Here is a 15559-nt window from a genome sequence, read left to right as displayed (position 1 = left end):
GAGTCATTTGGATACATGTATGTAATATATGTTCTTTCTCTTCTATAGTAAGGACCCAGATTTCTATTTGATAACTGGTATTCCTGTTAGCTGCTGTAACTCTGCAGTATGCACACATGAGCTTGCTCAGCGGGTGTGCACGCACATGCACACACACACACATATGTATACACTCACATCCATACACACACATTAATCTCATTTATTTTTACATTACTTATTGGTTACCATTTGGATTATTAATACAAGCTGATGTGGCAAATAAAAAATTAACTGTTGCTTACTTGGGCCAGGCCCTTAGTAAACAGATAGTAGTCGAGGCAGACACGATTCACATCCTTCGAGCACACACAGTTGCAATGGAGAGCAAAATCAAAACAGCAAGTGTTACCAACCAAGGACCAGGAAGGTAGCAGAGAGAGAACTGTGCACTGGGCTTCAACCAATTAGTGATCGGAGCTGAAGTGGAATGAAAATTAATTTTACATGAGCTGCTTGAGTTTAATCCCCATAAATTTGTATCATAAAACTGAACTATCAAGAAGGATTGCCAATATAACCATTAAAGAGAGGAACAGGGTCTCCATGCACATAGCCAGTCACTCTGACACATCGAACACGCCCATCCAGGCTCGTGACTGTGATTAGCAGAAGATTAGCCCAACTGCATACACATTATAAGTGTCTGATTAAATTGCTCAAGAGTGGAAAAACTAATAGGAGAGACTGTTTTATGTTTTTTTGCGGGTTTTTTTTTTTCAGAATACAATCCCACCAGTACCTTGCCCCCGCTGCTCAGAGTCAAGGTTATCCAAAGAGAGCTGCACTTAGCTGAAAGTGGTTTGTAGAAGAGTGGTGGAGTGCATTTGAATGTCAAGAGTGGAAAGAGGAAAGAGCAATGCTAAAGGGATTTTTGCAGCAGTCAACAGGGCAAGTACTCAGCCGTCTGGTGGGAATATGGAGGATCCCTGAGGGTGGGGTTCACTAACCTTCATTCCTTCTTTTCTCATTAGCATCATCCCGATTTTATTCAGGATGCTAATATGCCTTGTTCAATATACTCTTCTTGGCTCCCTTGAAGTTGCCGATGGCCATGTACGATGGTTCTGGTGAAGGAAAAAAATAAAGCCGAGTAAACATCTGTTTTGTTATTTCCTAATAAAAGAAGATACAGTTGATGAGGAAAGCCCTTCCCACCCCTTTCAACACAGACCCAATGGCTGGGACTTAAGCCACCTGGTATCACCATGACAACGGAAACCAGTGTGTTGAGTGGCTCTGATGAGGATCTGAACTAGCCTATCTCCAGATCTGCCATCATGTTAGAGAAATATACCCCTGCTTGTTTCAGTCTCTGTTCTTGGACTTTTCTGTGGTTTGCAACCAAACGTTCCCAACAGAGCATCCAGGACAGAAGGTTGTACTTGAGAGTCTGAACCTTAGGCAATGTCACCATAGAGACTGAGCAGCCTCCACAATTAGCAATGTGTGTGGGTACCAGGAAGCAACTAGTCTGTTGCACCATGAAATGTGGGCCAGCATGGGATGCCAAAGCAGGATGGCCCGACTGGGGCACACACACTCCACCTTCTCTTCCACCAGCTGAATCCTGAGTTTGTTCCCACATGGCACACACGTGTCCTTCTCCAGCCTTACATACAAGAACTCCCCATTTCAGACACCTTGGCAAAGACCAGTGAAAGATGGGTAAGTTGATCTAGGACCTGCCCACTGTGGAGACAGCTCAGCTGTTTCTAACTCCACCCAAGAGGCAGGAGATTTCCGTATAGAACACAGACAGGCATGTGATTGGCTGCCTTTAGATCATGTTCAATTACATTATCAGCACCTTCTGGCTCTTTGGTCCCCAGTTAAGCCTTCCCTTGGAGATATATACATCATATACATATACATATACATATACATATACATATACATATACATATACATATACATATACATATACATATACATATACATATACATATACATATACATATACATATACATATACATATACATATACATATACACACATGTATGTGTATGTATGTGTATACATATATGTATATACATGCATTTGTGTATACATACACACACTTGTTGTGTATTGTTATATGGTGGATTACATGTTCATGTGAGTTGTCCCAGTTACAGTTACTATTGCTACGTTGAGATGCCATGACATAGCATACATTGCTATGCATACTATGCATGATCAAAAGCAACTTGGGGATTTATTTGGCTTACATGCCACAGTCCATTGAGGGACGCCACGGCAGGAACTCAAACTGGGCAGGAACCTGGAGGCAGGACCTGGCAGAGGCCATGGAGGAGTAGTGCTTACTGGCTTGCTCTTCATGGCTCAGCCTGCTTTCTTATGGAACCCAGGCCCAAACCACCCTACAGCCCAATCTTATAAAGGCAGTGTTTTGTTTTGTTTTGTTTTGTTTTGTTTTGTTTTGTTTTGTTTTGTTTTATTGAGGTTCCCTCCTCTCAGATGACTATAGCTTCTGCTAAGTTGACATAAAATTAACCAGTGCATAGGTATATAAGTGTATGTGTGACTGTATGTGCACATGTGTATTGTGCACATGTGTAGAGGTCAATGTCATATAGTTTCTTCAATTACTCTTCATGTTTGCCTATTTCTTTTAAAAGACTGTGTGCGTGTGTACACATTCATGCATCTGTGCCTCTGTGTGTGTGTGTGTGTGTGTGCCTGAAAGAAGATGATAGAAGGTCTCTAGGAGCTGGCGTTACAGGTGAGCTGTGGGCACTGGGAAATGGCGCCAACTCCTCTGTCACAGCAGCAGGCTCTCCTAAGCACTGAGCTGGCTCTCTGGCTCCTCACCTTTATTTTTGAGACAGGATTTTTCACCAAACCTGACGCTCGTGAATTTGGCTGGGCCAGCTGGCCAATGATCTTCAGGGATCTGCCTGCCCCCATCTGGTGCCAGCATGGGCATTGCAGGCTTTTTTTTTTTTTTTTTTTAAATAGGACAAACTGAATAAGAGTCCCCATATTACAGTTTGGATCTCTCTGAGAGCAGGGTACATTTAGAAACTATAAATGGTTCATGAAGGTCTAATATAAAATTACATAGAAGGGCAGGGGAGCATTTTGTAGATCATAGATCAAAGCGTGTGTGAGACTTTCTTTCCAACGGCCATGAGGAGCCACCGAGGGAGTACAAACGAGCGGCTGCCATAAACCAGATCTTTTATTTAGAGACATCACAGGGCTACACTCTGGGAAAGCACACTACAAGGTGGCGCAGGGCCAGTACCACTGGTAAGAAACCAGGCAGCCCTGAGTTAGAGCCACGGCAGAAGGCAGATTTGAGTCTTTAGCAAAAGGGTTTAATGACAGATTGGATCTAAGGGGTAAGGAGGAAGGAATTATAGTGATTCCCAGATCTGAATCTGGGAATTCACTGGTGGTTCGCTGTGCTGCCCGTCGGAAGCAGAAACGCAAGAGGGTCCGGAGGGCTGAGAGACATGTGACCTTGTGCACCATGGGACAGTTTCTGGGGGTGATCACCAGGCAATGGGTCAGGCAGCGGATCAGAACAGTTAACTATTCTGAATGCACTGAGGCCAGCCAATGAAAAGGCACAAAGTAAAAAAGATGCCAGAGCGGGACCTCCAGGGAAACCCAGGAGTCAGGAATGGTGCCAACAGCAGCCGCCATGAAGGAGAAAATGACGTGGCTGGAGAAGCAGGAAGCAAGCCACAGAGGGGGCGCTATCACGGGTTAGTACGAAACGTATCCCACAGGTGGGTCTTTATCAAAGACCCTCGGCAAGTAGTGCTATAACGGACAGACCGACGGACGGGGTCTGGAAACCAGCAGGGAGGGTCTAGCTGGAGAAAGGAAGTCCCCTTCCTTATCCCCTGGTCTCTTCCTCATGCTCCGGTCCCTGTCTGAGATGAGTTCAAAGCCCTCTCTGCTCATTTGCCACTGCACCGTTAGCCCCAGACCAACAGATCCAAGTCCTATGGACCCGGGCACCAAAACAAACTTGGGCTGTTTATGTCAGAGATTTAGTAATAAGCACATAACGGTAAGTAACACAAGTTGGGTAGGAGAGCATGGTGGGAAGTGCAGCCAGGACCAGTCTAAAAGACTGAATGCTGACATCCTCGATGCCACAGAGCTCTGCTCATGGTTAGGACCTTAAGAAGGACAGAGGCCACCTTGGGATTGAACTCTTGAAAGGCAAAGGTGAGTCCGACCTGTGAGAGTTACAGCATGCCACCTGTCCCATATTACAGTTCAGATCTCACACCATAAAGTCTTCACCTCCGGCCCGTGAGAGGTGGGGCTTTGTAGGAAATGTTTGAATCCGAGCTTCTCCTCTTTGTTGCTCCTGGCCACCAAGTGGTGAGCATCTTTACACCCCTGTCATGCTCCCAACCTGATCTTCCTCGGCTCCAGAGGCCCCCAAATCATAGACCCAAATGACCACAAAGCGAAGGTTCTAAAGCTATGAGCGTGGTTCAGCTTTTCCTTGACCGACTTTATCGGTCATTGTGTTGAAGCAGCAGACAGCGGAGTACCACACCCTGCCGTGTGGATTGGGAAGTGGAACTGAGAGGCTGGGAAGGCATCCACGCTGGCGACCGATTCTTTAATGCCACGGCTGCGTCTACTCGGTGTGTCTTACTTAGAAATATAAATTCCCAAAATATATCCAGCAGGGGGGCGAGAGCTACAAAAGGCTGGATTACCTGACAGGATGAAGAATGTGCTAAATGAAGATACAACAGGAGGCTGTGGGAGCTCAGGAGAAGGGGAGATTAATTTCGGCTGGGTGGAAAAGCGTCTTTTCCAGAAGGCAGGTGGCATCTGAGCTGGCACTTTAAGGACTGGGCTGCTTTCACAGAGAAGGAAAAGAGTGCTCTCTAGCTGAAGGAAGAGAGCCAGAAAACACACACACACACACACACACACACACACACACAGAGTAAAGGGAGCACCAGAGAAATGGAGGCAGTCTGGCTTCTGCCCCTATTCAGCTGGTTAACTCTTATGTGTCCCCCACCTCTCTAGAGTCAGGAGCCGCCTCGCCCTGCAGCTGCCCCACCACGGCCCCTCCCACTCTGTGCGGAAACTGTTGATTGGCCCGCATCTCTCACCAGACATTTGCAATTGTGTTTCTCTGTACTTCCTGTGCCTGGCACAAAGCCTGGGTCCGCCAAGAGCTCAAAGCTGTTTCCCCCAGCTCGGGCAGAGTGTCTGGGGTAAGGGCAGGAGTCCAGGAGACCCGGGAGGAAGCCGCTTTTCTGTTAGGTAGGGTGGGGTCCGTGGTGGGGTAGATGCTGATAGTTCGGCTTAGAGTGAGGACTCACAGGCGTGAGAAGAGTAGAACTTTTTAAAAGAGTTAAACTGGCATATGCATAATATAAAGTTTAACAATTTAAGCTCTGGGGAGATGGCTCAGTGGTTAAGTAAGAGGACCGGATGCTTGCTTTCCCAGAGGGCTCCGGGTTCAGTTCCCAGTACCAACATGGCAGCTCTCAGCCTTCAGTAACTCCAGTTCCAGGGGATCCAACACCCTCTTCTGGCCTCCTCATATAGCAGGCATGCATATGGTGCACAAATATCTGTGCAAGCAAAATACCCATACGCAAAAATTAGATTAAATTAAAAAAAAAAACCTAAAGTTTACATTTTAGCCATTTTTAAGCGTACACTTCCGAGGTGCTACGTACATTCCTGTTGTCGTACGGTGGTCAGCATCATCTATCTCAAGCTTATTCTTCAACCCAAACAAGCCCCACCTCCCCCAAACCACACCCATCTCCCTCTCGGGGCCATGGCAACCACCGTTTTATTTCGGTTTCTACCACTGTTATTATTCCAGGTACTTTATACAGTAGGATCATATGACAGTTGTTCTCTTGAGAATAATATGTACTTTAATGTGCTTTAAGCTAATCAACACACTACTAAATTATCTCCGCAGCTGTTGATGGGAGCAAGCATGTATGAGTTGCGTGGTGAGCCTGTATCCGATGCTGGATGGGACAGGATTGTCAGATTGGAATAAATTTTGGTTTCCTTCTGCTATCCTGCCTAGGACAGAAGAGGGGCTCAGGTGTAGAGTCGCTTCACTGTAGAAATAGGAAGCTACACTTGCTTTGTCAATATGAATAAACCTTTTGTTCCCATTATAGGACTAATTTTTATTGAACACCTACTGTGTGCTGAGTCCCTTACGTAGACCTGTTCTTTTCATCATCCCATCAGCTCTGTGTAGAGGAGACACTAATAGTTCCCGATTATGGCTGGTGCAGAGAGGCTAAGGTTAAGCAGCCTTCTTGCACTCACACAGATAGCAGGTCATTTGTCTGTTACAGGAACTCACAGAGCACTGGGGGCACAAAGTACATAGAGAGAAGGCATCAATTTCGCTGTGTACTGAGTGCAAGGACAGAAATACATGTGAAGAGGTGGAGACCCTAGAGGGTAGCTAAAATCCAGGAATTTTCCTGGAGGAAATGATGCCTGTGACATTTTTTGTTTTGAAGGCATAACTAAGTGCAACAAAATGCACAGATGTGAAACAAGCTAACAACTACATGCACCTGCGTCCTACCTCTAAAATCAAGATCGGAGATCTTGAGAGATGGCCCAGCTTTTAAGAACACTGGTTCTTCTTCCAGAGGATCCAGGTTCGATTCCCTGCACCCACATGGCAACTCACAACCATCTGTAGCTCCAGTCCCAGAAGACTCGATGCCTCCTTCTGACCACTACACATATGTGGTACACAGATTTCCACACAAGCAAAATATCCATATGCACACACACACACACACACACACACACACACACACAAACCAACCAAATAAAAAACCACAACTGGAAAATTTCCTTGTGCCCCTTTCTTATTGATAGCTTGCCTTCCCTCAATTTCTGGGTTTTAACATCTGTGGTGGCTTGAATATGCTTGGCCCATGGGAAGTGGCACTATTCGGAGATGTAGCCTAGTTAAAGGAAGTGTGTCACTGTGAAGGTGGGACTTTGAGGACACACACACACATACACACACATACACACACAGACTCAAGTCTGGCCAGTATGACAGTCCCCTTCTGCTGCCTGCAGATCAAGAAGAACACTTGGCTCCTCCAGCACCAAGTCTGCCTGAATGTTTCCATATTTCTCACCATGATGGACTGAGCCTCTAAACCTCTAAGTCAGCCCCATTTAAATGCTTTCTTTTATAAGAGTTGTCTTGGTCATAGTGTCTCTTCACAGCAAAGAAACCCAATCTGAGAAAAACATCATCAATTAATTTCTTGAGCTCTCAGAGTTCATAAAAAAGGTTCCAGCCTGTTCCGAATGCATGCTTTGTTCCAGTTTTCTTTCAGGAGCTGAGTCTTAATTAGCATGGAGCTGGCTAAGCAAAGGTGTGGTATGGAGAAACAAAGAGCTGGTAAGTGGTAGTGGCCCGGTGCATGGGAGCCAGAGCCTGGAGGGCTAGGAAGAAGCAGCAGGGTGGGAAGGAAGGACACACAGATCATGGCTATTCATGAAGGGCTCCAATTTTATCTCAGGCAAAAGACTTACACAAGTCTTAAAACAGCTACAATGTTTTATGAAATTATATACTGCATGCTACCCCATTTCAAGCACAAAACAGGCATCTGTGGTGGTTTGAATATGCTTGGCCCAGGGAGTGGCACTATTAGGAGGTGTGGCCTTGTTGGAGTAGGTGTGGCCTTGTTGGAGTAGGTGTGGCCTTGTTGGAGGAAGTGTGTCACTGTGGGCGTGGCTTTAAGACCCTCATCCTAGCTGCCTGGAAGCCAGTCTTCTCTGGGAGACCTTCAGATGAAGATGTAGAACTTTCAGCATCTCATACATGGCTGGATGCTGCCTGGATGCTGCCATGTTCCCGCCTTGATGATAATGGACTGAATCTCTGAACCCGTAAGCCAGCTCCAATTGAATGCTGTCCTTTATAAGAGATGCCTTGGTCCTGGTGTCTGTTCACAAGAGGAAAACCTTAACTGAGCATCCATGATCTTAATTTTACAGAGGACCACGCTGAGGCTCAGAAGTGTTCAGTAAAATTTCTTAAGTGATGTGCAAGGAATTAAATCCAGCTGTGCTCTGCCCTGCCCACCAGTAGAAAGCTCCTACAGGAGTGAAGGGAGGGGCCCAGCTGAAGATCTTTCCTGGAAGGCAACGAGTAGATGGTTGGGAAGCTCTGAGTGAGGACAGCAGGAGTCAGAGTCCAGCATGAGGGACGAGACAGCCCCGGAACCCCTGCCTCTGTTGTGTACGGAATGTTAATGGCTCAACTAAATGTTCCCAGAGAGCGAGGGGTCTGACTTGCTCTGGGGGAACGGATTTAAGAGATGTAACCATTATTTCCCCGAATTCTCCTCGGAGTCCATTTCAACCCTGATGAAATGTCTTTATACTGGGCTTCAGTGACCTTTCCATAGCCAAGTATACTCTGCAGTCTCAAGGACAGGTTTTTTAAATTCCCAGGATTACCAAAACATAGACTTTCTATGTTTATCATTTTTGAAGCCAATTTACCCTGTCTTCCATGCCCCCCTCCAGTGCTGGGTATCAGACGTAGCACCACATACGTGCTAGGTAAATATTCATCCACTGAGGTACATAGTTAATCGTATTTTTTTTTCCATTTCAGATAATCTCTGGGGGCCTAGAACAAACACTATTCCTGCCTCAGTTCACTGAGGCATGCGCTACCATACCAGGTTCATGTCTTTTTACTTTCTTGTTTGAGACAGGACCCTCTACACATCCCAGGCTGGCCTTGAACTCACTGTGCCCAAGAATTACCCTGGACTCCTGATCTTCCTCCCTCTGCCTCCCCTGCACTGGGATTACAGGCATGTATCACCACACTCATTTATGCCATGCTGGGGATTGAACTTCGGTCATCTTGCATACCAGACTGCCACTCTACAACTGAGCCACACCCTGAGCCCTTGCGTCTCCTTTTCTTTTTTTTTTTTTTTTTTTTTTTTTTGGTTTTTCAAGACAGGGTTTCTCTGTATAGCTCTGGCTGTCCTGGAACTCACTTTGTAGACCAGGCTGGCCTCGAACTCAGAAATCCGCCTGCCTCTGCCTCCCGAGTGCTGGGATTAAAGGCGTGCGCCACCACGCCCGGCTGCGTCTCCTTTTCTTACACCATGCCTTCTTTATTGAACCAAGGAAAACACTCCAAACTTAGATCCAATTCTGAGCTTAAAAATCTGCTCTAAAAATGTAGTAGAAGTAATACTGGAGAGGAGAAAGGTTCACAAGTTTTTAATTTGTTAATTTTGTTTTTATGTATGTATGTGCATCTCCATCAGTTTTTATGTGTACCACGACTGTGCAGGTGCCTGCAGAGTCCAGAGGGCATTGCATCCCCTGGAGCTCGAGTTACAGGTAGTTGTGAGCTGCCCTGTGGGTGCTGGGAACCCAGTTAAGTGCTCTTAGACACTGCAGTGCCTCTTCAGCTCCCAAATGGTATATATATTTTTTTAATTATCTTTTTTTTTGAGATTACAATGTAATTACGTTGTTTCTCCCTTCCTTTTCCTACCTCCAAACTCCCCACATACCTTTGTGCTCTTTCAGATTCGCAGTTGCTTTTTATACATTCATTGTTGCTACATATACATACATGTATATGTATACATATATGATATGCATATGCACACGTATGTACATACATCCTTCTAAATATGTAAATACAACCTGCTCAGTCTTTATAAAGTTATGTTGCATTCATGGTTTTAGGGCTGAGCATTTGTTGTTGGATAACCAATTGGTGTGTTCTTCCTAAGGAAGACTATTTCTCCTGTTCTCCACTTTCCTTAGCTGCCATAGGTCTCATTGAGGGCTCATGGGCTTTCCCTGTCCACATTAGCATGTCTATTGCTGACCGTGTTCAGCTCCAGCTTAGGCAGTTCAGTCCCAACTGAAACAGCTACAAAACAACTCCCTCGCCAAAGGCTCAGGGATCACCGAGGAAAGGAAGAGAGGCAGAAACCTTTTAGAGCCAGAGGATCAAGGAATTTGCTGTGTGACTGTGTCTCCTAGAACTGTCAAAAGCTACTCCCAGAAAGTCTCACCAACATGATGCCTAATGATATTTTCAAACCAAAACGAAGGTGGAGGGAGCCTGCTGGAGAAGGAGATTTGCTCAGTGGTTAAAGCAATAACTGTACAGACTGAGGATCTGTGTACAGACCCCAGCACCATAGAAAAAAGGTATCTTGGCGCCGGAAAGGAGGGACAGGCTACCTCTGGGAGCACATGCTAGCCAGTCTAACGGAAACAGCTAGATCCAGATTCAGTGAGAGGGACTGAATCCGGCTCAGAAAAAAAAATCAGTGGAGAAAATATAGGAAGGCATGCTTGCATACCCAAAAAATGTGCACATACAAACAAGAGAACATATACAGCAGTCCAAAAAAAAACCCCCAAAAACAAAAGACAATATTAAAAATTATTTTTAAAAGCACAAATCCACCTCTGTCGCATAACTCAATTAACATTATAAATGTCCAAGGCTCTAGAGGGGGAAATGGTTTGGTGATGCAGTACACAGGGAAACATTTTTTTTTTTGAGTACATACGAGCCTATTACGTTTTCCTTATCCTATTTAATGATACCTCTTTACCAGGAAAGGCACTAAAACTGCAGCCCTCAGCCTTGTTTTGGGAAGGGTTGAAATTGCCTTCCCTCCCCTGGGATGAATCCCAGGTATTCTTCTCCCCTCTTTCTAACTTGGCACTACTTCCTTTGTAGATGCCCCTCCCCCCAATGACATTCTTGTAGGCCCCTCCACAGAGATGCTCCCCAACACACACACACACACACACACACACAGAGGAAGCCAGGTAAGTGACCCTCATGTTCTAAGCCCACCCTCATGGTGCCAAGAATCTGGGCTGTAACTGCTTATGTGTCGGGCTCCTTCTGGAGCGTCTGTTAATTTGAGCCAACGGCTTGTTCATCTTTGCATCCCTAATGGAGTTCTGGCAATGAATCTTTCTTCAGTAATGGATTAATAAATGAGTGAATAAATGAATGAATGACTCTTCCACAAATAGTACAACCTCAAATATTAATGATTTAAATGGAGACACAGCACTTGGCACCTGTGGGGGACAACACGGTGTGGAAGGAGGAGGAGAAAGTTGAGACATGACAGCCAGAGAACATACATCCATGGGCAACGTAACAGCGACTCCACAGAAAGCATTGCCATCTTAAAAAGCATGGTGGATATGCTGATGTTGGTGTGGCAGGCATCGCCAGAGCCTGGCAAGCTCTGTCTCTGGGGAGGAGGGGCTTGGGATGCTCTTCTTGCTGCTGTGTCCTCTGATCGTCATATGATGTGCACACAAAAGCTAGACAAAGTGAAGAGGTGAGCAAAGTTTTAAAACTTCTAAATAACTTTCTGTTTGCCTTGATGTAAACATTAAATGAGCGCTCGCAGTTTTGTATAAAACTGATATGTGCTCATTACAAGAAAAAATAGAGTCTTCTAAAAATTAAAAGGAGAAATATTCTCATCTATAACCCCATCCTGAAGGACTTTAAATGTGGCTGGTAGAACTTTAGAGAATCATTTGATCTAATATCTATATAAGACATTAAATATATAAAAAATAATTCCAACTATATAAGATATATATATATATATATATATATATATATAATGAATTATCCCAAATTAAAATTTTGGAGTATTCCTTTCTAATTAAAAAAAGTCATCTACTCTTAAAAATAGCACTGATTATTGTGGGGACCATGTCACATTGAACAAGGACCTTTAGGTTCTCTGGCTGTTACATCCTAACTTCCTCCTCTTCCTTCCATACCATGATGTTGTCCCTGACAAGTGCTAAATGTTGTTCGGTTTTCCGGATCCTAACAGAGCAGTGCCTAGAATGTTACTGTGCAAGCTACTCAACAGTGGGGCCAGACCGTGCTGGGTTGGGTGATCCTGTCAGCATCGAGGATCAGAGACACAACCCCACCCTATCACCCTCAATTCCTCTAGGAGTCCCACCTTACAATTTAGGGACCTCAGCTCAGGCCCAGCTGGGAGTCATGGCTCCAACACAGGAATGGATTTTAGGCTTAGCCGGTCTGAAGCAGCATTGGAGATTTTACTAAACATATTAAAGAGGAAGAGCCGTGTTCAGAAGGAGGGAAAGCACCTGAGAACACGGACATGAGCTTCTCTAAGAGAAAGCTACAGAGGGTAAGACCTATCTAAGCTCAGGTATGGGCCCTTTAAGAGAGTTGGAATTAACTGTTCGGTATAGAGCATTCTGGTGACTCTCGAGTTACATCTCAAAGGGTTGCTAAGAAACCCTTATGGTTTTCCTTTTTTCTCTTTTGAGAAGTGAGAGAAGTCAGCTTGTTCTGGAGATCAATAACTGATTAATAAGTGACTGACTGGCTCTTCCAGGAATGTGTACAACCTCGAGTGTTAGTCATTTAAATGGGAACAACATTTAGCACTGTAGTGAGAATTTCTTTTTTTTTTTTAAACCCAGTTATGTTATGTGATTTTGTTTTTGTTTTGATCACAGGTGTGGGATATAGGCTTCTTCAGATTGTCCACAGCCTCGGACTGTGATTTGTCTCGTGCTCTAGGAGGGGTGTGGGTTTTGCCAGCTACAGATTGTGACATTTGGAATTCTGGGAACTCTTGAGAGGGTATACATTCGAGAGCCCCAAGAGGGCCTACGGAGCTTGCTGCCTCCCTGCTATTGCTGGTTTCTATTGCTGCTGTTTGTCAAGTGGTCATGAGCAAAGAGACAACAAGAGGAAATTGGGTATCCTGATGACGACAGTTACACTTGCCTGTAATCAACAGGAAGCAGTCTAACGAGATCTAAGCCCCTTTCCCCCTCTAACCTTTCTCACCTACCTGGTGTTGGAAGTTGGAAGGGGTCTGGATGGAGAAGGGTGGTAGATCTAAGAATACAATGAGTACGCCTACATAGCACCTGTCAGGGAACCCCGAGCATGACGTGGACGGCCTTTGATTGTAATCTGATGACGGAAAACCACCAGGAACCCCCAGCGCATACACAAGGTGTTTAAAATGGCCATGCCCTGTCCCTGCGACGGGGGTTTCAGAGGAGATCTCTAGACATCAGTTGGCTTACATTAGGGAAGAGAGACAGATCTTGAGCAGTTGGTAATTGTGTGGCATTCTTGCACCGTTGCTGGCAGACGCTTCCACTGGGGTTTTGTGTGCCTTCCTCTTCCCCTGTTCTCAAGCTTGCTCTCCTGCCTTAATCTAAGGCTCATATCCAATCTTCATCTCCTCTCCTCTGCAAAGCTTACTTAACAGCACTTTATTAGCATCTTTGGCACACAGAGGTTGCACGTGACATTCTTTTGGACAACGGGGTAGTAAAGAAACGTCAGCAGCCATTGCCGCCCTGTCCCCTCTGTGTCCCAGCAGAGGGCTGGATGGCTGAAGTTGGTGCAGCTCTTTTCAACCATCATGCGTCAAGCATTGGAGTGTCTGTGGGAACGTCTGAGATATTGGTCGTGCTGCAACTGAATCAGTCCTGTTAGGTGAGAACCATCCACCCCTACCTACTTTAGCCACTGTGAAATGCTTTTTATTAGTTACAGCCAAATCTTTTCGGACACAAAATAGAACAAAAACCGCTTTTCACACCTCTACATCTACTCTTCTGTGACCCCCTTTAATGTCTACATTGATAGCACTCTCCACGGGACTTAATTACACTTCACCTTGTGGTTTATATGACTTTTTCCGTTGAATTCTCTGAGCAATGGATGGAATTTTTTTTCATACACAAAAATTTGTATATATCCATAATTGTTTTCTTAGGATAAACTATTGCAGATAGAAAATCTTAGCTAAAGGGTTTAAATCCCGTTTAGACCAATGACAGTATCCTCATACAGGGAATGGCATTTTTTTTTCCAGTTTAAAGAAAGAAAGAAAAAAGGCTAACGCCAAAACTTCGTTATGATTTATTTCTTGTTTCTGTTTCTTTGGTTCCTTTTCCAACTAGTCTGCTGGCTCGACTTGTGACAGATGAGTCAGGATGTGGCTTTTGCGGGACAGACAGCCGACTTCCATATTCTCATTCCTTTCTAAACAATGGAGCCCTGCCTGTCAAGGCATCCCTCTCTAGTCCGCACACATTGTTTTTTTGTTTTTGTTTGTTTGTTTGTTTGTTTTGTTTTGTTTTTTGGGGTTTTTTTGTAGCCCTATAGCCTAGCCTGGTTTCCGCCGAAGGTCCCTCAAACAAAAATCCACACAGAACATCAATGCAAACTGGGAGACAGCTAAAACCCAAACGAATGGAAAATGGACCCCAGAGAGACAAGCTGATCTCTGGGAAGAATGTTAAAGGGATGGAGAGGAAGAAGAGAGGAAAGGAGGAAAGACAGCCACCAAGAGCAGAGCCCTGTGACCCCCTCTAAATGCTGGACACTTGGGCTTCCATCTAACCAAGGTATACCCTGTCCCTAGAGCCCCCTGCCAGGAAAGCCATCCCTCTCTGTGCCTGTTAAGGATCTTGCTGGTCCTTCATGGCTGTTCCAACAGGGCCTTCTAGAGGGGTCTTCTCCAGTCACCAACTTTCCTGACTGCCGTGTGTCTGTCTCCCTGTAGCTTTCTCCAGAGTACTTCCCAACAGCTGCAGTGGCCTTGAGTATTGACGCTAGGAACAGTTTTAGCTACCCAGTGATCGAAAGCCTCGCTTGGACCATGTGATACTCTGTCTCGACAAACAACAGCAACAAACTATAAAAAGATGTTAAGATGGTTTTAAAGAAGCGGAGGGAAGGGAATGGAATGCTGTATGTCTGCCATTCATTTCTCAAACCCATGCTTTCTGTAAATATATTAATATACTTCAGAGCAAATCTCAGATCTCCCCTCCCCCTTTTATGTGCCCAGGAGCTTCGCCTGCATGTCTTGTCTGTGCACCACATGTGTGCCTGGTACCCACAGAAGCCAGAAGAGGGGGTTGCAAGCCCTGAGATGGAGTTACAGACTTGTGTGAGCTACCGTGTGCATGCCGAGCATCCTCTGAAAGAACAGCCAATGGAAATACACAGAACACAGACACAGACCATGAACAGGGACAGACTGTTGGCATTCCCCGGGCTGATGGCTGTATGCCACTTTCTTGTTGCTGACCCAAGGGAGTAGGAGGGCTTTCCAGTTAGCCTCTTGAAAACACACAGAGGCGAGCAAAGCCTTCCATCCCTGTGGAAAGGCTTGGAAACCAAGCAACTGTGAAGAAACACAGACTCCAGCCAGTAACAAGCCAGGTCCTGAGGACACCTCTGGCTGACATGGGGTTACTCCGCCCCTCATTTGTCTGGTTACATAATTTCCTTGTTCCATTCTTTTGAGACCCTTGACAAAGCCTTGCTTTCTGGTTGGCCCCTGCCTCTTCCTTGGCCTCACATTAACAGAGGAGGAGCACTCACTACTTAGGACTAGCGAGAAGTCACATTTGGTACAGCAGTGGCTAGCTGGGGAGTCTCTGGGGGAG

At 45.4% G+C, this 15559-nt stretch overlaps 1 protein-coding gene across 4 annotated transcripts in view; it reads right to left on the bottom strand.

Annotated features, from left to right (window-relative positions):
* The window catches only part of Tmcc3 (transmembrane and coiled-coil domain family 3), a 269948-nt gene that overhangs the window by 156139 nt on the left and 98250 nt on the right, over nucleotides 1–15559 (bottom strand). For all 4 annotated transcript variants that reach the window (XM_021174097.3, XM_021174098.3, XM_085843105.1 and 1 more), the window contains one exon: nucleotides 990–1106. In XM_021174097.3, the coding sequence (XP_021029756.1) occupies nucleotides 990–1019 (30 nt within the window). In that variant the 5' untranslated portion in view covers nucleotides 1020–1106. The remainder of the gene's footprint in view (nucleotides 1–989; nucleotides 1107–15559) is intronic.

Source organism: Mus caroli, unplaced genomic scaffold (assembly GCF_978045245.1).
Source record: "Mus caroli unplaced genomic scaffold, Mus_caroli_1 scaffold_9, whole genome shotgun sequence".
Taxonomy (NCBI): Eukaryota; Metazoa; Chordata; class Mammalia; order Rodentia; family Muridae; genus Mus; species Mus caroli.
The sequence above is the reverse complement of the archived record's forward strand: the minus strand, read 5'-3'. Positions and strand labels throughout refer to the sequence as shown.